The sequence below is a fragment of the Ursus americanus genome, chromosome 11 (assembly GCF_024610735.1).
Source record: "Ursus americanus isolate L20-20 chromosome 11, mUrsAme1.1.p, whole genome shotgun sequence".
NCBI lineage: Eukaryota > Metazoa > Chordata > Mammalia > Carnivora > Ursidae > Ursus > Ursus americanus.
In genome coordinates, this window is record NC_142137.1 from 58,128,427 (window position 1) to 58,153,799 (window position 25,373).

General features: G+C 35.0%; 1 protein-coding gene across 5 annotated transcripts in view; it reads left to right on the top strand.

Annotated features, from left to right (window-relative positions):
- The window catches only part of STXBP5 (syntaxin binding protein 5), a 164,277-nt gene that overhangs the window by 30,160 nt on the left and 108,744 nt on the right, over positions 1–25,373 (top strand). For all 5 annotated transcript variants that reach the window (XM_045805295.2, XM_045805297.2, XM_045805298.2 and 2 more), the window contains exons 5-6: positions 21,615–21,749; positions 23,484–23,547. In XM_045805295.2, the coding sequence (XP_045661251.1) occupies positions 21,615–21,749; positions 23,484–23,547 (199 nt within the window). The remainder of the gene's footprint in view (positions 1–21,614; positions 21,750–23,483; positions 23,548–25,373) is intronic.

The following is a 25,373-nucleotide window of genomic DNA, read 5'->3' on the forward strand; positions in this document are numbered from 1 at the left end:
ACTTAGCATTGTACCTTCTAGATCCATCCATGTTGTTGTAAGTGGCAAGATTTTATTCTTTTTTATGTCCGAGTAATATTCTATTGTATATTGAAAAGACCTTTTTCACCCTAGTTTTATTAAATATGCTCCCGTATTTTTTTACAGTGCTCTTAAAGTTGCATTTTTTATGCTTAATCTTTAATTCATATGGAATTTACTTTGGCATGAAATATGAGCAAGAAATATAACCCCACCCATTGCTTATGAAGTCTGTTTTTTGGTGTATATATGAACATTTATATATGTGTGTGTATATGTGCTCATAAGCATGAGCAGATGTGAGTATATATGAGTATGTGCCAAAGTTAAGAAATCTGGGTGTATATATAGTATCTAGATGCAGTGGGGTTAGTGTCTTTAGGACCTGTCTTCTGTGAAAGTCAGATATCAGACTGCCCAAAGCATATCCAAGGATCAGACCATTTCTTCTTTGATACATGTTGATCTGTTCAGGTTATATAAATAGGTCAGTTTGTAAGTCTCGGTTTTTGCCCACAGTGGCCCTCCAAAATAGGCAGACTAAAAAGGCTGCTGAGAACATAGCAGTTCAGACTCCTTTAGCCAACACCAAGACATGTCTACATTGTATGGTGGACAGAGACCAGAGTTGGCAGGGGGGCAGTAGCAAAGTTTGCTATTGGGCTGCCTCTTCCCTGGGAAGATAGATCTTCTAAATAAGTTGGAATCATGGTTCTGCTTCAAGGAGAGGGACAGAAGTGAAGGAGTTAATGGAAGGAGGGAGGGTTGACATAGGGGTTAAAAGGCAGACAAAAAGGTAAGGTTCAGTTGTTTTCTACCTACTAGGAATAGGGCCAGCCTCAACTTGCCGGGCAGAGTTCCTTATTCTGCTTGCCACCTGGATCTCAGGGGGAGCCCTGCATCAACTTCAGATGCCACCAAGCAGGTGGAGATAGTGAGAGGAACCTTAGTCCCGGAACACACCTTGTCAGTCTCACACCACCTGCTGGAAATAAAAATATAGGTCTAGCAAAGTGATTGTCATCCTGGTGTGATTTTACCTTCCAGAGGGCATTGGACAATGTCTAGAAACATTTTTTGGTCACAGAGGAAAGTGGAATGAGCTACTGGCTTCTAGTTGATAAAGGCCGGGGATGCTGCCAGATATCTTTCAATGACAAGGCAGTCAGTTCTCCATAACAAAGAATTTATCTGGTCCAAAATATCAGTAGTGTCAAAGTTAGGGAACTCTGGGCTCTAGCACATCAAAATGATATCATTTGGTCCATGTAGTGCTGTAGAATTTCTCTTAACTCTCTACCACCCATTGGAAGGATTCTGTCAGGATATAGAATTCCAGCAGAAGAATACTTCTGATACCTCATTTGCCAGTGGCCTGTCCATATTTCTCATTGGGACACAGGAATGTAGCAGTATGTGGTCCAAATTTAGAAATATACACTATAGGTTATTATGGTATATCTTCAGGGAGAAAGGGTCAAAGCTTAAGGAGTCCCAGAATAGTCAGGGTTCCATCATTGTCATGTATGATGTAAGTCTCCTCAATAGTACCTCTAAGGATGGTCTCTGGGAAATTCTGGGAAAAATGGGTAAGGAATGGCGAGTTAGTCTATAAGGTGCCTGTAGTCACAGTCTGACAAACTTTGTGTGAAGTATATCTTTGTGTGAAGTACAAAAAAAGAGCCTTTCTTCTTGGTGAATACAGCCTCAGGGTCCACAGTTCCCCTCCTTGGTTGGGTGCTATTATGCAGGGCACATTCTGCACAATTGTATGCCATGGTCATAAAAGTTTCAAGTGAAATAAGCTGATAGAGTTCCCAGTTTTGAGTTTTGTAATAGAGTTTATCCAGCTGACCAGTAGAAGCTAGTTGGTCCCATTTGAAGTTCAGCTTACTCTTGGTTTTCATTAAGGTTAACAGTAAAGAAGGAACCATAGCATGATACTTCTTCCTTGAGTATCTCCTTAGGATGAAATCCTCTAAGATAGCTACAAACTTGTATGGCAGCCATTGGACCTAAATGCTAAGGAATGGGCCTGTTGTCTCGTGGATGAACCTACTTACCTTCTCTCAAGACTAAAGTTCAGATTTCTTCAAGTGTCAGGAAGGAGAGAGAGGTAGCATTTGGGAGGAGCCTCATTTTCCACAGCACCTGGCTATATGTGGGAAGAGAAGGGCACAGTAGGGGCTTCATCCAGCTCTAGGAACCTGCCCATGGTGGTTAAGACTTGTTCTGCCCCTCAGCCTGAACTCTGTGTCATTCAGGACTGTAATCTGTACCCTGATGGAAACCTTAGAGCAGCTGTCTAGGGACAAACTGTCTGAGGGACAAAATCCTATCATTCCCTGCCAATCCTTCCATCTTCCTCATTTGTAGAAATCCATCCCTTTCTTTATATAACTGCTTTACATTCAGTTTTTATATCTGTGTCAGTCAGAATAGTTTGCGTTATGCTATAATCTTAATGACTTGATACAGTAGCAGTTTATTTTTGCTTACACTATATGTCCTTTGTGGGTTTGCTGGAACTCTCTTCCTTTTCATTATCTTTATTCTGGAACCTGGCTGAGGAAACATCCTGTCTTTACAATATTGCCAGTCACTGTAGTAGAGAAAGAGAATGTGGTGGAGCATGTGTTGGCTCTTAAAGTTTCTGCCTGGATGTGATACGTATCTCTTACACTCTCATTTTGTGGGCCACGGGAAGGCATGTGGCCATCTCTAATTTCACTCATATAACCAAGAAGCAAAAAAGCAGGAAATCTTGTGAATATTTGTAATGACTATCACAGTGCTTATTATTGTTGACAAAATATAATAACCAATGACCTAGTTGGTTTTCTCCTTATTTCACAGTGGATTTGAGCTAACTTAATAAGTTAAATTATTCCATTTCATTTTTATGCTATTTGCATTTTTACTTCTGAAACTGGGAAAGGTAGGAAAAATACAAAAATTTGTAAGTAGCTATTTCATTAATTTTGATCAGTTGTTAAATAATGTAACCTTAAGTTTTACCATAATATTTTTATAAGTAAAGTTTCTTAGAATAGTAGAAATTTATAAGTAGAAACTATATGTAGTGATTTAAATTGTATTTTTTCATAATGTGGATTTTTTTCTAGTTTGACTTAAAAATTGTGCTAAAATACATAGAACATAAAATTTTCTGTCACAACCATTTTTAAGTGTACAGTTCAGTAATATTGAGTACATTCACATCTTATACAACTATGTAATATGGGTATTTTGATAGAATTTCTCTTTTATGGTATTTAAGGAAAAATACAGAAATTGGAAGTCTCACATCTTGGTTTAACTATATGAAATTGGGCAGGTTACTTCACTGTTTTGTGTGTTGGTTTTCTAATTTGCGGAAAATTTTCCTCAGTGATACATGTAATCTTTATCATTCCTTTCTCTCACATGTTAAAACAGCTTCCTCTTATCCCCATTTATTCTATAGGTAATTACAGAATGCTAATTTTGTGCCAGCTTAATGCTAGCTGCTGAGCATGCATTTGTGAAGACAGACTTGGCCCTTGCCATTAGGATCTTGGTCAAAGTTAAGACAAGCTTAGCTTCCTAGATGCCCCCCAAAATGACATTTTTTCATACTAAATAAATCGGTATCTCAATTTCCGTAGAACAGTTTTGAGCTGGGGATAACATAAACTTATCAATCTCCTCCTTGGTTAGCAGACAGCTTGTACTAATTGTCAAGTTTAGTTCTTACTGTAATTGGTTATTTAGCTTGAGATACGATTTTCTCTATCTTGAAAAGCAATTTACCTGGGGCGCCTGGGTGGCTCAGTCATTAAGCGTCTGCCTTCGGCTCAGGGCCTGATTCCAGGGTCCTGCATTGGGCTCCCTGCTCCGCTGGGAGCCTGCTTCTTCCTCTCCTACTGCCCCTGCTTGTGTTTCCTCTCTCACTGGCTGTCTCTCTCTCCCTGTCAAATAAATAAATAAAATCTTAAAAAAATAAAGGCAATTTACCATAGTGGTTAAGAGTTCAGACTCTGGGCCAAATTGTCAATGTTGAATCTTTTTTTTTTTTTTTGAAAGATTTTATTTATTTATTTGACAGAGATAGAGACAGCCAGCGAGAGAGGGAACACAAGCAGGGGGAGTGGGAGAGGAAGAAGCAGGCTCATAGCAGAGGAGCCTGATGTGGGGCTCGATCCCGTAACGCCAGGATCACGCCCTGAGCCGAAGGCAGACGCTTAACCGCTGTGCCACCCAGGCGCCCCGTCAATGTTGAATCTTAGTGGATAGGCCCATCACCTGCTAACTATATCAGTTTTGTTATCTGTAAAATGGATAATTATTATCTCACGAAAGCCCTAAGATGCATATTATAAAGTTAATATGTATAGAATAAATAGTATATATAAAGCACTTAGAACAGTGCCTTAGAAATCACCTGTATTGTTTTTGTTTTTAAAGGTATTGGATTTACTTAAAGTAATAACTTGTAACTTGAAATATCTGCGTTACCAGAGATTTTACTTAGGCAGTCTTTATAAAAACAACTGATTGACATTGGAAAATCATTAGAGCCAATAATATTGGCTCTATGTGGCTTTATACGTGTAAGGGACAGGTTCTTTGGCTTTGGTGGAAAATGAGAATTTGACAAGTAAAATTCTGTATGGTAGTTTTTGTGTTTTTTAAATCAGAGAATGTTCCATTTAGTTTGTGGGTTTTTCTTTTTTTCTTTAAAGAAAGTTTAATTGGGAGGAATTCATGAATTTATAAGCAACTACAACTATATGCTAGTCTTTTTTTCATCACCTTGTTACCATGACCAGTATTCTCAGCCATGTTAAATTTTTGCATAACAGTTCTTAAGTAAAAATATGTGGAACATTTTAAGACTGAGGACTAAATATATCTGGGCTTTCCTATTTAGAACCTACTATTTTCTTATAATTACATTTCCAATTATATAATTCTTTATTATTCATAATACACTTTCACATAAATGTTATTTAGTCTCTGGGTTCAAGAAAAATTTCCCTAAGTGAAATTTCAAAGAATAGAATTTTTCTCTATAAATATGTTAGACACCTGAATAGCTGAGTCTTTAATATTGAAATTAATACATTTCTTTTAAGATATATTTTTCTTTTATTCTAATACATTTGTATCTATTCGTTTGATGATAGATGCATGTATTGGTTTAAAGAATAAAATATGCATGCATGCATTCTAAACTAATGGTTAGGAGAATACAGTATCACTAGTAATCAGAAAGTTCCTCCTAACAATTATCAATGGTGCATCAATGTCCAAAGTCCTTAAGAAAAAACTATTTGACAAATGGAGTAATTCATTCAGGAAGTGACTGCTTCAGTAGCATCAGATTTTCTTTTTTTAATTTTAATTTTTATAGAGAGAGCATGTGTCAGCACGCAGGAGCGGGTATTGGGGGGGAGGGAGAGGGAGAGGGAGGAGAGATGTAGGACCCCCCCCACCAACCGCTGAGTGCAGAGCCAGATGCTGTGGGGCTTGATCTCATGACTCTGAAATTGGGACCTGAGCCAAAACCTGGAGTTGGAAGCTTAACCATCTGAGCCACCCAGGCGCCCCCCATCAGATTTTCTTAGTAGCAAAAGTAAATTATTGTAGAAACAAAAACTAATTTATCCCATTATACTCTTATTAAAATATTACCTAAATATTGTGCTTTGCATATTTATGAGGCTTATAATTTGCCCGGTATGCACGTGAACCACTGTAAAAGAATATTTGGCTAGATACCAGCCTTCAAAAAAATCTATACAGGTCTTCCAAAGATTTTGAATTAATTCAGTGCACATATTTAACAAGAAAAAAATTAATCATAATATTGGAACAAATTAGAGACCTAGGATTACAGGTTTTGTGGTAATTGCATCATATTGGCAAAATATTTTCCTTAAAAAGTAGCTTAATGAAAGTGTACAAGCATTAGAAATGAGAGTGATTTCGTGTGATGAAATTCAGGACTAGAACACAGAAATGGAATGGAACACAGGCTGTTAGGCAGCCTTTCAGAGGGATATACTATTCCGGATCTAATTCTAATACACGAAGAGAATTGTTTTGGAATTCTATACATGTGATGAGTCACCTTGGGAGTTTATAGGGAACCAGCTCCTGAGACAAAATTTAAAAAGAAAGAAGAAAACTGTCCGTGTTCAGAGGGAAGATGATTGTGATTTGACGACCTTGAGACTGTAAAAGGAAAGATGGTCAGGAAGTGTTGGATAACTTCCTAGAATAAAATAATCCATAATAACAAAGAAATTCTGACAAGGAAATTGGGAGAGACATCCAAAGAGACTGGTCTGGTTGCACAAGGTCCTTATAATGTATTCAGGTATAAAAAAATTATGTGGAAGGAGGGGGATACATAATCAAAGGTGAATATAAGAGTCATTTATCTCTCTTAATAGACACAGTGACCTAAGGCATGTGAAAAATAATAAAGACAAAATAACGAATGAAAACAGTTTATTTTTTATGTTTAGGGCAAGAAAGCTAGGTAGATTAATGGTAGGTAGAGTTAGGGCATATATTATTCCTCTAACTGTATAATGCAGTACTGGCTCAGACAAATTGTGTCTTGGACTGCTAAGAAAGGGTTGGCTCCTGTAACATTATTGATTGGCCTAGGAGGAATATACAATGGGAGCAGTGCTTTAAATTTGGAAATGAAAAAAATACATTTTAGAAGGTGAATACATTCAGTTCACCAAACATTGGGTGCCTTCTATGTGCCAGGGATTATGCTAGGTATTTAGGATAACAAAGATGAATAAAATGCTTGAATAGCTTACATCAGAGGCCCAGACATAAAATAACTATGACACAATATGGGTGAATGCCATTTTAGAAGTTTAAGTTAAAAACTCATGATAGAATAACTAATCCAATCTTTCAACTTTTTTTTTTTTTTAAGTATACTGATTTCTTTTAAAGGAAGACAAAAGTCAGTCATGAGGAAAATGCCAACTACAACCAGATATCACTACCTACCCATCAGAAAGGCTAAAATACTGTCTTGGATGTGACACAATAAGAACTTCTCATAGTCTGCTGGTAGGAGTGTTGTTAGTTACTTGAGAAACATTTTTTGCAGTATTCACATATTCCATGACCCAACAGTTCCCCTCCTAAGCATACATGTATGGTAGGCAGAATTTTAAGGTGGGTCCCAAGATTTCTGCTCCTGGTGTCCACATACCATCACACAAACACTAATCTAGGTGAAGGCATTTTGTAGATGTAATTGAGATCCTAATTAATTGACCTTAGGGTAGGGTGATTATTCTCAGTAAACCTAATTGAAGCAAGTGAGCCTTTAAAAGGGACTAGACTCTTCCTGGCAAAAGGTTCAGAGCCAGAGAGCGATTCAATGCAAAGGATATTGAGTCCTACAACCATAAGAGACTGATTTCTATTAGCAACCTTGAAGAGCTTCAGAACGGATTCTTCCCTGAGCCTCCAGAAAGGGACACAGGAATGCATCCTGGCTAATGCTTGTATTTCAGCCCTGTGAGACTGAGTAGAGGCTCTCAGTCATGCAGTGCTTGGACTTCTGACCTGTAGAAACAAAGAATAATTTTTTTTTTTTTGGTAATCTGTTAGAACAGCAATAAAAGACCAATACAGATTTTGGTACCTAGAAGTGAGAGGCTGCCATATCAAATACCTAGAAATGTGGAAATTGCTTTGAAACCAGGCAGTGAATAGAGGTTGAAAAAATTTGAGGAACGTGATAGAAATGTCTAAATTTCTTTGGGTAGGCTGTGGGGCTCTAGATTTGGAAACTGCTGCCAATGAGGACTTAGAAGGGAGAGAGGAACATGTTTTTGGAAACGAAGTGGTTCCTTGTTATATAATGGTGGGAAGCATAACAGAAGTGTCTCCTGCATAATGTGTGATTAACTTGGATATTTAGCTGACGAGATTTTCAAGGAAACGGTTGAAGGAGCCACCTGATTTTTTGCTTGCTGCTTTATAATAAAATGCAAGAGGAAAGAAAGAAATTGAGGGAAGAATTATTAAAGGATCAGGGCTTGATGATTTAGGAAATTCTTACCCTGATCCAGCTGGTAAAAAGATTGTTTCTCAGTGTGGCTTAGAGAAAAACATGTAAGTGTGGCTGAACAACTTTTTACTAAAAATCTTCTAAAGACCAGAGGTCAAAGTATTTAGCTACACAAAGGACTCTTTTTAAGAGATCGTCGGTGTGCTTCACAGATCTTTTCAATCAAACCGAAGAACCTCTAGAATGCTTTAAGATGCGCAGTTTGAGAAAATTGTATAGCCGAATATTGCCAGCATGGCCTGAAAGACAGTACAAAATGAAAGGAGGCTGCGGCAGCAGCAGGCTGATGAAAATACCGGCTCCAGGCAAGTGCTGTCTTGGATGAAAAAGCAGAGGGTGGAGCTGAGAGCTACAGGGGATTATTCCCAGACTTTGAAACCTAATTTAAGAAAAATCCAACATTTGCCCAACTTGATTTCAAAACTGTTAAGGACCAGTGACTCCTTTTTACCTTCCACTTTTCCCTGTTTTGAACAGGAATTTCTATAACTGTTATCCTGTGTTTGTCTCACCACTGAATGCTGGGAGTCTTGGGGGCAGATGGTTTGTCTCTTTAGTTTCATAGGTCCACAGATGGAGTGGAATTGTGCCCAAGAGCTTATACTTAATGGGTTACAGTCAAGACTCTCATCTACAAGAAATTTAGATGAGATTTGGGATTTTTGAGTTGATAATATTTTAATGAGATCTTGGACTTGATATTGTAGTTGGTTGAGACTTTAGAGATATTGGGGTCAGGTGAATGTATTTTGCATTTGGGAGGGATGTGAATCTTCAGAGGCTTAAGGGCAGACTATTAGAGGCAGGATTCTAAGATGGTCGCCAAGGTGTTGACCCCTGGTATACACACACCTTGTAATTATTCAATCAATTCTAATCAAGGTGTTGCTGTGAAGGGGTTTTGCAGATGTAGTTGAGATTCCAAATCAGTTGACCTTCATACATGGAATGTATCTAATTGGTTTTAGGTTTGGATTACCTGACTTAAAATGGCAGCAAATGCATAGAATTTCCCCGGTTGGTTTGGCTCACCTCTGGAACTCAATTTGGTTTAAGTGTCTCCTAAAGTATATGGGTAACTTGAGGAAGATATGGGCTCTAATGAGCATCTGAATAATGTTAGGAAGAAGTGGACTGAGGAATGGATGTTAGGTAGGTAAATGACTAGTGTCCACTGTATTTTACTGCTTTCAAAATGACGTTGCTAACTCTTAAATCCTTAGCATTCCCTAAAAGGTCTTTTAAGGTCTGGACTCTACTTATTACCATAATTCATTTCACTATGCTTCTCCCTCTCTTTCTGCATTATAATCTAGTCACCCTGACTTTTCCTTTTTTTTTTTTTTTAATGAATGATCCTGTCTCCTCCCTGTTTGTATGAGCTGATCCTCCTGCTCCAAACACACTTAAGATTCTTGTTCCATGGTTAACACGTGTTTGTCATTTCTTTTACAGGTTTTTCTGTATATTCCCTAGTCTGGGTTTTGTGCGTGTTTTGTATTGTACCATAGTAGGATGCTCTTTCCCTAAAATAGCACATACCATGCTTACTGTAATTGCCTTGGTTCCTTGTTTGTCTTATAGATTAGAATGTAAACTGTTTGTTTCTTTTTTATTTCCAGCAGCAGTCTCAGTGCCTGACATCTAGTAAATGCTCAAAAAATTATGGATTGATTATTACCTCATTGCCTTTGCAGAAACAGAGGGGAATCTCTTCTGTAGAAGGCATGGTGCTCCACAGACTGTGTGGGTTACCTGGGAGATAAGCTAAGAAGGAAAGTCTTGAAACAGAAAAAAATAAGAGTATTTTCTCCAGGCTAATTCTATATTTAATCTTTATTCCCCTCCTCTAATAGATCCCAAACTAGCTAGGTTGTTTGATTATCCTTAGACGGCTACTTGGTCCTTGGCCCATAGCAAGGCTTTTAAAGTGTTTGTTTTGTTTTGTTTTGTTTTGTTTTGTAAAAAGAGTGAGATGAGAGAATAAAGAACTTTGAGCAATAGATTTCTTTTTACTAAACCAGCATGCCTGCAAGGTACAGCAGAATTCCATCTGTATTAATTTGGCAGTGATTTTGTAGGTGAAGGTTTTATTTTCCTTTTTTTGCTTTACTGTATTAGCAAAAATTTACAGAAGTGTTCAATGATATTTTCCATAGGAAGTATCTTTTTCTTAGTAATAATTTTAATAATAGTACTTCTAGGGTTTTACTGTTAAGCATGATATAGGATGTTGGTTTGAGATAAAATTGTTTTTTCCTCTCAGAGTTGGTTGTCAATTATGGAAGTTAAATTTTAATTGAATGCTTTTTTAGCATCTTTTTAAAATTATTGTGTGATTTCTTACCTCCCTTTTTTCCTATTGATCTGTGACATTAATAGATTTCCTAATATTAAGGATTCTTGTATGGTTGTGAAAATTTTGGAATAGCATTGACAGTTCTTTTATTATATTGTTAAATATGATTCTTAATATATCCTTAGGACTTCTATTTTAAAAAAACTAGGGAAATTTATTATTATTTTTAAAGATTTTATTTATATGCACGTGCAAAAGGGAGAACACAAGCAGGTTGAGGGGGGGAAAGGACAGAGGGTTAGGGAGAAACAGACTCCCCGCTGAGCAGGGAACCTGACACTGGGCTCCATCCCAGGATCCCTGGGATCATGACCTGAGCCAAAGGCAGACGTTTAACTGACTAAGCCACCAGGTGTCCCAAGACTTCTACCTTTGTTTGTGAGATTAGAATATAACTTTTTTTCCTGGTATATTCAGTTTTGGTATCAGAGCATGCTTCCTTCCTATAATGAATTGAGTATAATATTTATAATATTATATTTATAATATATAATATAATATTTATAATATTTATGGTTAATATTCAATAATATTTATAATATTTATGATTCAGAATATCATTCCATTAAGATCAGAGGCTGTATCTTATTATATTCTTGTGTGCTTATATTCATTTTTATACTCTTCATATCCCTTTTCTCTCTTTTACCATATTTTGGTTAATATGATTTGTCAGAGGTTTGTGTGTCTTTTAAATGAAGTAGTTTGTGGGTTTATTTTATTTTTGTCTTTTATTGATATCCAACTTACTGATTTTTATCTCGATTCTTCTCTCTGCTGTTTTGTTTTTAATCTCTTGACTTAAAGATAAAACTCATTTATTTTAATTTAAGAATTTAAATACTTTAAGCATGGCAATGATAAGATAAAGGCAGAGGATGGAAATTTGAGCCTATGAATTGTAGGGATTTCGTGGTGAAGACAGGAGAAAACAGAGCAATGGAGAGAGAAGTAGTGATCAAAGGCATAAAGAAAATTTTGTGGAGCTAAAATATCTTTAGGTTGAAAGGGCTAACAAATGCTCAAAAAACTGCTGACATAATGGAATTAAAAATACCTTTATAAATTATGTTCTGACAGTGTCAACTGTGAAAGAACTCAGAAAATAAGATGATTATCTGAACATTCCTCCTCCTCCCCAGATAATCCTTCTTTCAGACCTTGCTAGAGAGCTGTGAAGTTAATGTGTCTTAGTGTGCAAGGCTAACTACTAGAAGGATAGAAAATATATGATACTAAACCTTTGAGGAGAAAAAAAGGAAATGAAGAAAATAGAGATTAGGAAAAGAGAAAATTACAGAAAGAAAGTTAATCAAAATGGAAAAAATAAGTTCAACTATATTAGTAATCAAAATCGTTATAAGCTAAATTCACTGAAATTTTGAAATTTCTGACTGGATTAAAAAACAAAATACAGATATTAAGCTATTTATAAAAGATATACCTAAAACATAATTACATAAAGTTTGAAAGCATATATATGAGAGGAAAAAAGCACACATCTTACAACAAAATTTAGAGTGTTCCTAGAAATAACATTAGCAAGAATGTAGAAGATTTATGTGGGGAAAATTTTAAAACTATTGAAGGAATCAAAGAAGACTTAGGCAAATGGAGTGCTATGTCATAGAAAGGAATACTCAAGTTTTAAAATGTCACTTCCTTCCAAACTAACCTTATAAGTTTAGTACTATCCCACTCAAAATTTTAACAGGGTTGCTCATAGGACTTAATAAGCTGATTCAAAAATTCATATGGAAAAAAGAAAGGCCCAGAATAACCGAGATAATTTTGAAAAAGAAATGTGAGCTGGTGAGACTTATTTTATTAGATATCAAAAATGATTTAAAGCCTTTAGAAATTAAAATGATATGGTAGTTACAGAGGGAAGACAAATGGATCAAAACACAGTGAGCAAACTCCTCAAACATATATATGAAAAGAAACACACACACTTTTGATATATGACAAAGGTGGCATTGCAAACAAAAAAGGATACAGTAAATAAAAAATGCTGTGATGACTGTTAGCTAAATGGGAAAAGTGATTCTTACCTCGTAGCTAAAATAAATTGCAAACCAGTTAAAGATTTTAATGTGAAATGACCACAGAAAAATTACAACTTTGGGAGAATGTTATACAGGAAGTATCTGTAAGATCTGGGCAGGGTGTGCTTAAACAACATACACAGAAAAGCACCGACTCTATTGGAAAGATTAAAAGTTCTGTATAATACACTTACCATAAAGTTAAAACTCAAAGCCCATCTGCCAGGTACTGCTGGATAAGAACACAAAATTCAGAATAATTTGCATAGTACTTTTTAAAAACAGTGACTCCCTCCCCATCCCCAATTCTTCTTGTCTTACATGTGTATTTTATGAACATTAAGAAAAAATATGAAAGGATATGTTATTAATATGACATAGAATACATTTTAGAGGAGAGGCACACATGATAAAAAAAATTAATAAAAAAATCTTTGGAGAGGTTCCTGGCTGGCTCAGTTGGTGGAGCATGTTGTGGGTTTGAGCCCCATGTTGGTTGTAGAGATTACTTAAAGTCTTAAAAAAATCATTTTAGATAGTAAGTTTGTATAATGTACAAATAATGTCATATTTGTGTATATATATCTTGCTATATATATATATATCATAGTTGCGTGTAACACCCAGTGCTAATTACCACACGTGCCCTCCTTAATGCCCATCATCTGGTTACCCCATCCCCCCTCAGCCCTCCCTTCTGTTACCCTCAGTTTGTTTCCCAGAGTCCAGTCTCTCATGGTTTGTCTCCCTCTCTGATTTCTTCCCCTTCAGTTTTCCCTCCCTACCCCTATGGTCCTCCGTGCTATTTCTTATGTTCCACATATGAATAAAACCATATGATAATTGTCTTTCTCTGCTTGAGTTATTTCATATTTCACTTAGCATAATCCCCTCCAGTTCCATACATGTCTATGCAAATGGTAGGTATTCCTCTTCTGATGGCTGAGCAATATTCCATTGTATATATGAACCACATCTTCTTTATCCATCATCTCTGCTCCTTCCACAGTTTGGCTATTGTGGACATTGCTGCTATGAAGATTGGGGTACATGTGCACCTTCTTTTCACTACATCTGTATCTTTAGGGTAAATACCTAGTAATGCAATTGCTGGTTCATAGGGTAGCTCTATTTTTAACATATTGAGGAACCTCCATACCGTTTTCTAGAGTGGCTGTACCAGCTTGCATTCCCACCAACAGTGTAAGAGGGTTCCCCTTTCTCCACATCTTCGCCAACATTTGTTGTTTCCTGCCTTGTTAATTTTTGCCATTCTAACTGGTATAAGGTGGTATCTCATTGTGGTTTTGATTTGCATTTCCCTGATGGCTAATGAAGTCGAACATTTTTTCATGTGTCTGTTAGCCATTTGGATGTCTTCTTTGGAGAAGTGTCTCTTCATGTCTTCTGCCCATTTCTTGACCGGATTGTTTGTTTTTTGGGTTTGAGTTTGAGAAATTCTTTATAGATCTTGAATATAAGCCCTTTATCTGTAATGTCATTTGCAAATATCTTCTCCCATTCTGTGGGTTGCCTCTTAGTTTTGTTGACCGTTTTCTTTGCTGTGCAGAAGTTTTTATCTTGATGAAGTCCCAAAAATTAATTTTTGCTTTTGCTTCACTTGTCTTTGGAGACGTGTCTTGAAAGACGTTGCTATGGTTGATGTTGAAGAAGTTACTTCCTATGTTCTTCTCTAGGATTTTGGTGGATTTCTGTCTCACATTGAGGTTTTTCATCCATTTTGAAGTTATCTTTGTATATGGTGTAAGAGAATGGTCCAGTTCATTCCTTTGCATGTGGCTATCCAATTTTTCTAGCACCATTTACTGAAGATACTTGTCTTTTTTCCATTGGATATTTTTTCCTGATTTGTTGAAGATTAGTTGACTATAGAGTTGAGGGTCCATTTCTGGGATCTCTATTCTGTTCCATTGATCTATGTGTCTGTTTTTGTGCCAGTACCATGCTGTCTTGATGATCACAGCTCTGTAATATAGCTTGAAGTCAGGCATCGTGATGCCCCCAGCTTTGGTTTTATTTTTCAACATTCCCCTGGCAATTTGGGGTCTTTTCTGGTTCCACACAAATTTTAGAATTGTTTGTTCCAGCTCTGTGAAAAATGCCAATAGTATTTTGATAGGGATGGCATTGAAAGTGTAGATTGCTCTGGACAGCTTAGATATTTTAACAGTGTTTATTCTTCCAATCCATGAGCATGGAATGTTTTTCCATCTCTTTGTGTCTTCCTCCATTTCATTTGTAAGTGTTACGTACTTTCTAGAGTATAGATCCTTTACCTCTTTGGTTAGGTTTATTCCTAGGTATCTTATGGTTTTTGGTGCTATTGTAAATGGAATTGATTAAATAAATTTAAGTAATTACATTAAAAAGAAAACAACTTGAAATGCTGTGTCTGGTCCCCACTGCTGTCATAAGTATCTCTTGCCACTTAGGTTTCCTTGAATGCCCCTGTCAGCAGAAACAGCAACAGAAACATGGTCTGTGCCTCCCTTTTGCCTGCAAATGTCAAGCACATCAAATTGGTAGAAACTTAATCTCATCTGGAACTTTAGCTATGGAAGAATCTGGGAAATAGAAGTTTTAGCTTTCTAGTATCTGCAGAACAAGAAGGCATAGAGGAGAATGTGGAAGAGGATACTGAGTACTAGTTGACCAAATCCAGCACACTATAACTCTACACCCTTTTCCCAGATAGACGTACCACAAGGTGTCTCTAAAAATTTAGGAAGCATTATGGTAGAAGATAGGAAGCCATTAGGTTCTTCCAAGTAAGACTATGATATGATTTCTCTTGGCTTTGAAAAGATAACTCTGGGTGCAGCTAAGAATTGATTTGACTTAAATTAGGCCCAAGCCATGGGGATAGAGAGGGAGTAAGTCAGGGATATCTGATTGTTTTGTTAAGTAACATAATAAATTCTCACATTTCATGTAGTTTATTCATTTAATGAGTTAAGTACTTATTAGGTAAAAGTGTGATACTGGCTGAGAATATAAAAGTGATGGTGTATTTCCTGTCATGTTGGGCTGATTTAATGGTGATATAGCCATATAGATGAGCCTATTGGTTCATATGTCCTTACGGATTAAATATACATGTGTATTTTTTTTTTAAGATTTTATTTCTATATTTGACAGAGAGATAGAGAGCACAAGCAGGGGAAGCTGCAGGCAGAGGGAGAGGGAGAAGCAGGCTCCCTGTGGAGAAGCCCAATGCGGGGCTCGATCCCAGGGCCCTGGGACCACAGCCTGAACTGAAGGCAGTTGCTTAACCAACTGAGCCACCCAAGTGCCCCACATATGTATTTATGCCCTTGTTTATGGATGATTAATTTCAACATTACTTAGACTGTATGTATTCTTCTGTTAAAATTGGTAATAATTAAATATTCCAAATTTGATGCTTGTTGACTATAGTAGTACTTGATAGACTGCTGCTAAAGCTGAATAGTGAATAGGAGATATATATCACTTCCTAACACATAATCTGTTACATTTTTTAATTCCCTTAAGCAAATACAGAAATTATTGTGTCCCTAGTAACAACTTTGTGTAGAATAAGGATATCGATTTTTTAAGTCCTGTAGAGGGAACTAGAATACAACTCCATTTAGTGACATTCTGACGGAATTCAACTTGATTATCTTTGTATTTCTAATACATTTGATTCAGTCAGACACTTTTTTTTTTTTTTTGGCTCCTTATTCATTTTAAGGTACCTTTTCAGGCTCAATTTAATTTACTGTTCTTATAATATATGATCTTACTAGTGAGTCTCAACTATGTTATTTTAATTATTTTTAGTATAACATTTATGCTTTAATATGTCAGCACATAAACTTAAATTAACTTGGTCTCCTGGTCTCAGTAAAAACCGAAGTTACTATCATTTACTGTGATCTATATCACCTTAAAATAAAAATTTTTATAATAAAAGTGTATGAAGAACAATAGTCATGAGTTTCAACCAAAAATGTTTGAGCTTCATAGTAAATGCACTGGTGGCATTTAAAAAATTTTCCTGGGGTCTTTTTAATTTAATTCTAAGAAATAGAAGAATTTATTTTTCCTATATGTTTTCATAACTTTTCAAATAAAAAGATTTTGGTTGAATGGATTATATTAAATAACATTGTCTATTGCTGCATATCAAAACATCCCAAAACTTGAAAGGCTAAAATAACAGCCATTTTGTTTGCTCACAGTTCTGTGAGTCAGCACTTGGGTTGACCTCAGCAGAAGTGGTCTTTCCCTGTAGTCAGTTATGCAACTGTAGTTATCTGGCTGCCCAACTGGATTGGATGATTTAGCTTGCCTTACATGTCTGTTGGTTGGTGCTGGCTCTGGGCTGGGCCAGAGTCTCCCAACAGGTTAGCCTGGTCTTCATCACAATGGCACTTGGGTTCTAAAAGCATAAGAAAGAGGGCAAGCCCCAATGTGCAAGTGCTTTTCAAATCTTTGTTTGTGGCAGAGCTGCTAATGTCTCAGTGGCCAATGCAAGTCACAAGATCCTAGAATTAGTGTTGGGAGAGACTATACAAAGGGGGAAAACACAGGGAGGGAGAAGAGATCTCTTGGGGGACGTTACTATAGTAGTATAGTGATATTTAGTTCGTTGTTGAAACTTTCTATTTTCAATGTTTCTTTGCATCTGTTGATCTAAACAAATTTGAAATCTCTTTGCCCCGTGGCTATTCAGTGCTATTTGTTTCATAACTGCTTTTACTGAAAAATACTAGCTTTCTATTATGGATCACTTAGAATCATTAACAACAAGTCTGTCTTTCTCTATGCACACATGCACACATATACATATATACATATGTCTACGTATGTATATATATATACATGTTATATGTGTATATATGTATAGTTTTAAGTGCTCCAATTAGGGTGACTCCTTTTAAATAATGTAATTTTTTCATCAGTTTATTACTTCAAAGCCTGCATAAGTTATGCTTGAACTATTCTTTAAAGTTTCAGCAAAGAAAGCTAAGATTTTTGTTTTATTTTTTTAAAAGATTTTATTTGAGAGAGTGCTCAGTATAAGTAAGGGGGTGCAGAGGGACAAGCAGACTCCCAGCTGAGCAAGGAGCCCAATGCAGGGCTTGATTCCAGGACCCTGGGATCATGACCTGAGCTAAAAGCAGATGCTTAACTGACTGAGCTACCCAGGCGCCCCAGATTTTTATTTTATTAAACAAGGAAATATAGTCATTTTGTATAACAAATATTGAAAGAACCCATTAAATATAATAAGTCCAGTTTGTCTCAACAACCAGTTTTATATTTTGGTGACTGATTAAATTGCCCATAAACTTATGATCTTGCAGTTCTTAGTAGGTCATGTTGATTGAGTTGCTTTTCTAGTAGTATGTTTTGGGGGACCACATTTTCTTATTGGCCTTTCCCTAAATCACTGGCATGGTATTTTATTTGGTTGGAATATGGAATTTCAGTTTTCTCACTATTCCTATTCCCATTTGCTCAGAGCCATTAAAATTTGCTAATTAAGAAATTCTCAATTGTAATAAAAGCCATTTGACTTCCCCCTCCTCAACTGAGTCAAATAATGAGGGTAGTTATGGAGCAGAGTAATTTTTAAATGTGGTGCATTGTATAAATACAGTCCTGTTATTTCTACATAAGACTCATTCTAGGGACCATATTAAAGTCTTGGCGATAGACAATTAAATGAACATTTTAATTAAGTTCCTTCTTAAAATGTTAAATGGTGGTTTGTTTTCACTTCCGAAAAACAAAGGTGCTTAAAATTTTTCAGCAATGTAAGTTGGTTTTACAATTGAGAAAAAACTTATGATGGTAACTAATATTGAAAAAGTGAATCTAGAAAAAAGTTCCAGATTTTTTGCTGAACATTGAAGAATTTATTCTTACTTTGTTTCTTTAAATATTTGAGAAACAGTTGCAGTATGCTGTTGCACTGGGAATAGAAACTATTTTATGAATAGATCTAAAATCTCTGCCGTTGAGGAGATAAGTTTACGTTTTTGAAGCATATTATGTAAATAATTCTGTAATCAGTAACTACTGCTTTGTAGAGTGAAGAATAAAGGAGAATTGCAAAGTAGTGGAACAGATCTGGAGGTTGGATATTTTGGAATTTTTTTTTTTTTGTTCATCTCATTATTTTGGCTTATTCATGTTGAAATTATTTTTGAATTTTCAAGATGTTTTGCTCTATTCATGTTTTAGTTTACAACACATTTTGAATGAAATGGTTGCCTTATGTTTATTGCATTGTTCATTTTATACCTGGCTTGTTGTTGCTACTTTTATGTACTTCAGATTGTTAAAATTTGCCTAGAACTTCTAGTTGGTAGACTGTCACTTAATAATTAGCTAACATTTATTGAACACTTACCTGTTTCAGGCCCCATTTTAAGTATCTACCATGCTTTGTCTTATTTGATACTCAGGGGAACAGTGTCAGGTGGATGTCCTTTATTGCTTAGGAACTGAGGCTTTGAGAGATTGAGTGGTTTACCTAAGTTCTCATGCTAATGAGCGGCAGAGCTAGAATTAAATACAGGCAGTCTAATTCCAGAGTTTATGCCTATGTATTATCAGAATCACAGTCTGTTTTCATAATTGCTAAATCCATAAATCTCTAAAAACACAAAATTTTAAAACAGCTTTATTTAGTGTATAACTAGCATACAATAAGCTGCACATACTTAAAAGTGTCAATTTGATAAATTTGGACACATATATACACCCATGAAACTGTCATCATAATAAAGGTTACAAACATACAAATCACCCCAAAATGTTTCCTTGTGGTCATCCCTCCCCTCCTCTATTTCTAGCCTCCGTCTTCACAATCTCCAGGTAACCATTGATCTGCTTTCTGTTACAATAGATTCGTTTGCATTTCCTATTACATATAAATTGTATATGAATGGAATCATACAGTGTGTCTTTTTGTCTGACTTCTTTCCCTCATGTTAAGGATTTTGAGATTCATCAATGTTGTCTTATGTATTAGTAGTTTATTCCTTTTTACTACTAAATAGTATTTTGTTATAGGTATATAACAATTTGTTCATCCATTTACCTGTTGACGGTCATGTGGACATTTGGATTGTTTCCAGTTTTTGGCTATTACAAAGCAGCTGTTGAACATCTGTGTATAAGTCTTGTATAGACCTATGTTTTTCTTTTTCTTGGGTAGATACCTAAGAATGGAATGGGTCTGCCAGTGACTATAGTAAATAAATAATACTGTATTGTATATTTGAAAGTTGCTAGAAGAGTAGGAGATCTTAAAAGTTCACAATAAAAAAATATTTCTAACTACATGTGTGGTGATGGATGTTTCCACTGGGCTTATTGTGGTGATCATATTGCACTATGTATACACATATATTGAATCATTATGGTGTACATTTGAAACTAATATTATATGAAAATTATATCTCAATTAGAAAAAAAAAACCCTGCCAGAATTATACCTTAAAATATTTAATGTGTTTATGAGATACTACTCCCATTTTAGGTGATATACAAAATTTGCATTATGTACTTTTTTAAAATTTGGAAAATTCAGAATTCTGAAACCTGTATGGCCCTAGGATTTTCAGAAAGGTACTGAGGACATTGCCATGTGATGTAATAAGGTACTATAAAGTGTTTTTTTTTTTTTTTGATGCAGTAGACATTTCTGTGCTTTAAATTTCCCTTAGAAAGATGACCTATTATTATATAAAACCCTCAACAAAAAATACAGATGATGAATCTTAAGTAATTATCCAAATGAATATTCCGTTGAGGATGTAGACCATGAGTTGCATGTATATTTATTTGATAAGTATTTTCATCTTGAAAATTTTCTATAATGAAATTATGGTAATGGGAATAACAATATTGTGTGTGCTATATCTTGCCTAAAACCTAGTGTCCATATTGACAGTCTAGCACTGATTATCATTGTGTATTATTCGAAGTGCTGTTCTATGGAAATTTTAAGTAGTATATTTTGAGAGACACAATAGGTAGTCTGAAAAAAAAGACCATTATATGATTTCATAACATACTTATTTTTTTTACTAAAAATAATTGCTACAAAAAGGACAAGATAATGTCCATTCTTGATCATGAAGTCAAACGAGCTAATAATAGAAAGTGTTTGAAATTGTTGGAATGATAATAAAGTTTAATACATGCATGTAAATTATTTGTTAATGAAGGCCTATCATATCATCATGACATAGGAAGAGATAGTTAGTTGTCTAAGCCTCAATATGGAGGATCTCTGCCCTCCCTGAGGCTTATAAGTTAGTGAGGAAGGTAGACCATACCTGTCTTAAAAGTCTAGCCTAGTAGAGATACAAAGTATTGGGATATCAATTTGAATAAAGGTGATATTTGAACTGAATCTTGAATAAAAGAAAAATATGAGCTGGAGGAGCATTTTGCCTGGAAGGTATAGTAAGTGCAGTTGATGAGATGGATTAGTGTATTTAATAATTCCTAAGAAACATAATAGTACCTTGGGGTCATGTGGGTATTAGACCTAAGTTTGTGGCTTAGTGGTTAAATTTGTGATGTGCCTCGTGTTGTGATGAGCACTGGGTGTTATACGTAACTGATGAATCATTGAGCACTACATCTGAAACTAATGATGTACTGTATATTGGCTAATTGAATTTAAACTAGAAAAATGAAAAAAAAAATTTGTGATGTGCCTAAAGTAGCACAGATTTGAAACTCTAACTTTATTTTTATTTTTATTTTTTTTTTGAATTGTGAACACTTTATTATTTAAAAATATAATTACCCTTCCTTGTAAATCAGTGTCATCTTATGAAACTCTAACTTTAAAGCTCATCTTCTTTCTGTCAAGCCATGCTATTTACTGTAAGGGCTTATGTTTGACATGTAAGTTGAATTTGCATATTAAATATTAATCACAATGAGTAGGTAAATCTGGTTGTATGTCATTTTTGCCTTTCCTAAATTATGTGTCATGATTAACCCTCAAATACAATTAATAAAATTTACAGACATTTTTCTAATTACCTTTCTGGATATATTTCTCTTGCAGGGTTACATTTTGCCATCTGCCTTTCCAGAGTAAGTGGCTCTATGTGGGCACTGAGCGAGGTAACATACATATTGTCAATGTGGAGTCCTTCACACTCTCAGGCTACGTCATTATGTGGAATAAAGCCATTGAACTGTGAGTTGGAGCACATATTCCATATCTGAAAGTATCAGTACCATATATGATACCTTTATATAATAATCAGTAAATTCATGTGGAATTAAATATGTCAAACATTGTTGTTGTTAAACACAGTTTATTAACCTCTTCTAAATATTATCCTATTAGCAGTTTGTAAGTTTAAAGGCTTTATAGACAGATAGTTAAGTTTAAAGTCTTTATAGATAGATAGATGGATGGATGGATGGATGGATGGATAGATAGATGAACGTATGCATATATGACATGTGTATGTATGTACAAACTGTAGCACAAGTTTAATGAAACAATTCTTAGGTGAAAAACGCTCCAGGTTTTTTTTTTCCCCCTGTATTTTTATCTTCTGGTTATTTTTCTTTTGAATGCTGCTCATTCATTGATGGGTTGCCATCAATGTTTAGAAAACATTGATCTAAACCACTGCTTGATATGTTTTAATCAACAAATATAATGTAAATGTTTGCAATGTAACAGAGTATTTGACAGTTAATTTTCCTTAATTTTGATATAATGATTGTTTTCATTTAACAAAAACAAGAACAGGGTTGAACGGTAAGGCCCTAAGGTTCCTTAGCACTAACTTTGCACTCTGTGTTAGAATCTTATCTTTGTATCTTATCTCAAGATTTTTCTTATTTTAGACATAAAAATCAAAATTTAAGGATATTGACAAGGTTCATTTTCAGTGTTTTTTTTTTTTTTAACAAATAGTTCTGTATTGTTTCATTCCACAGAATTTGACATTAAAGCTAAATTTGTCACATCTCTCTTAAGTAATGTCTTGGTGCACCTGTGGTAATGTATTAAGCCTGGGTTTCCTTCCTGTGGCAGGGATGTTATCATATCTCAGTCCCTTGGTACAAGGTGTGGGTTTTTGCTCTCTGTTCCGTGAGTTGATCACAACATTTAGTGGGTAGGCCTAGTGCACATGTCTGTATGGTTTCACAGAGGTCTCTCATAAGTGGACTGGTGTCTCAGCCCTCAGAATTTATGAAGAGGGAGGTGCTCATTCCTACTGTATGGGCATAATTTCAGCTCCATTCTTGGCTGTATGACTTATTTTTCCTCTGTGCAAGTACAGTGGCATTACTTTTTTGACTTTTTAAAAAACATGGAGTTTTTCCTATTTTTCGTGTGAACTATGAAACTGGATGAGATGCCCCAGTTGGAGGTTAGAGTTGAGTAAAATAAGATAGCAATATTTTAGATGAATCTTTATTTAAAAATATTAATTCTGAGAATTATACCATGAGAATGTGGGTTTTTTTTTGTGCTAAAATACTAAATTGAAGATTCTTTCCTTATATAGAAAGTATACTTAAAGATTTTGCTGACTTTTACCAACGTCACTATTTTTTTCCAATTCGTATTTTTTTTTTTTTAGCTTTTATTTAAATTCCAGTTATTTAACGTACATTGTAATATTAGTTTCAGGTGTTCAGCACTTCCATACAATGCCCAGTGCTCATCACAAATGCACTCCTTAATCCTGATCACCTATTTAACCCATCTACCCCCACCCATATTTTTCTTCTGAGTCCTACTTGATCCATATTAAGAACTATACATCTCTAATTGATCACTTACTGAATTATTTTCCTCCTTTATAAATATATCTTTATTTTCCATTCATTGTTCTCATTGTGATGAATATATAGTTGTATTGACATTTTTAATTGAGAAAAAAAATCTTACTATATTCTATTTTAGGTCATCTAAATCTCACCCAGGACCAGTTGTCCATATAAGTGATAACCCAATGGATGAAGGAAAGGTAGAATTTTTTTCTAAAAATACATATTTATTAAATGCATGGATTTTGGTAATTTTTAAAAATATGCAAACTCTTCCAGCACCATATACGTTTACCTTGCAAAATTGAGATTTCTAACAAAGGTTGGTACATCAAAGATGCTTACTGGTTTATTTATATGTTATGAAGAACAGGTGAAAGAATTAGAATCATTTACAATTTTAAAGAACAAAAAATCCTAAGTCAAGTAAAATTTCATAAGTACAAGTAAAATTTATTATTTTTGGCCTGTTAAGATTTTCTGGTATTCCTGGCAAAAACTGGTTTCTTTTGATTTTGAATTATTTTTAACACTTTAGTTATACAATTTTTGTAGCATTTATCACATAATGCCTTATGTTAGAGTTGGTTGTATCTCATTTCCCTTAAGTTTTTCTTCATAGATAGTTAGATTAATAATTAGAGTTTTTTAAAATAGAACGTCATTTTTTATATTCAAACCAGTTTCATAGTCAGCATCTAGTTGTTTAGATTTAATACATTTAAAAATAATAAAATTTCCTTTTCCATGAATCTCTTAACTAATTTAGTCTCTTAAGTAGTTCTATTTAATGATATTTTTCTACTTACATAATTTTATATTAGCCTACATAAACACCAGGATGTTTATCACTATCAGAAGTCGGTGAAATGAAATTTCTAGTGTTTGTGAAGATTTTTTCTTCCCTCATTTGGTGGGAATGGTCTAGCCTGTATGTTGAGTTAACACTATTCTCTTATTTGCCACTAGGAAAATAAAAGGATAGTTATACTGTTTGGAGTTAGCTTATAATCATACAGATGTATGTTTTGAGAGAAACTTCACACGAAGCAAGTTATAGTAACCTGTACCTCCACTTTATTTTCTTTGCTTCAAGGTACTTGTTTAGAAGCCAAGACTTGGGTGGGAGGCATGGCAAGAGAATTGAAAACTTCCCTCCCTTCTACCTGGATTCAGTCTCTAAGTCATTTCAGTCTTTTCTTTGCAGTGTCTCTTTTCTATTCAGTCTCATTATGACTGCTAAAGTTCAAGGCGTTCCAACCCATTCATGAGCCATTTCCACATCATTCTTCCTAGAGTGCTGTTTTAATGTTATTGCTCTCCTGTTAAAAAGCTTTCAGTGGTTCTATAGTAGTTAACAAAATAGTTTCCTCAAAACATAGCCCTAGGTTTCATTGTCTTTCAGAACATCTTTACCTGAATGCTATGCTGAAGTAAATAGTTATTTTCCAAATGTGAGCTGCTCGTTAATGTCTCCATGCCTCCTTTATGTGAGTCCCTCTGTTTGGAATGTTTTCCCACTATTCTCTCTCTGCTGAATACCTACCCACATTTTGAGGCTCAGATTAAATGTATATCTTTCGTGATATCTTTGCTGATAATCCTGACTAAAAATGCTTTCTTTCACTTTTAAATTCATTAGCACCTTAGTTGTACAAGTTTTACAGTATTTGTCACATATTGCCATGTATTAGAAATATGTGCATATCTCACCTCCCCCAAACTTGAGAAAGACCCCTTGAGCATAGAGATAATATTTACAAAGGTTTATGTTTCCCATAATACCCAACATATAAATAGTAACGCCTCAATATAGACTCATTTTATTGTATAAATAACTTGTATATAACTGCTTATTATCATCCTCATTTTTTAAAAACCTGACATTATGTTATTCTTCTTAGTTTCTGGAGTTAATCTCACTCAAACACTTTTGAAATACTAAGGTACTAGAATAGATTATATTGTCTAACCCTTGATTTCTAATAGAAAAATCCACTTTATAACAATGACTCTCTACTGCTAC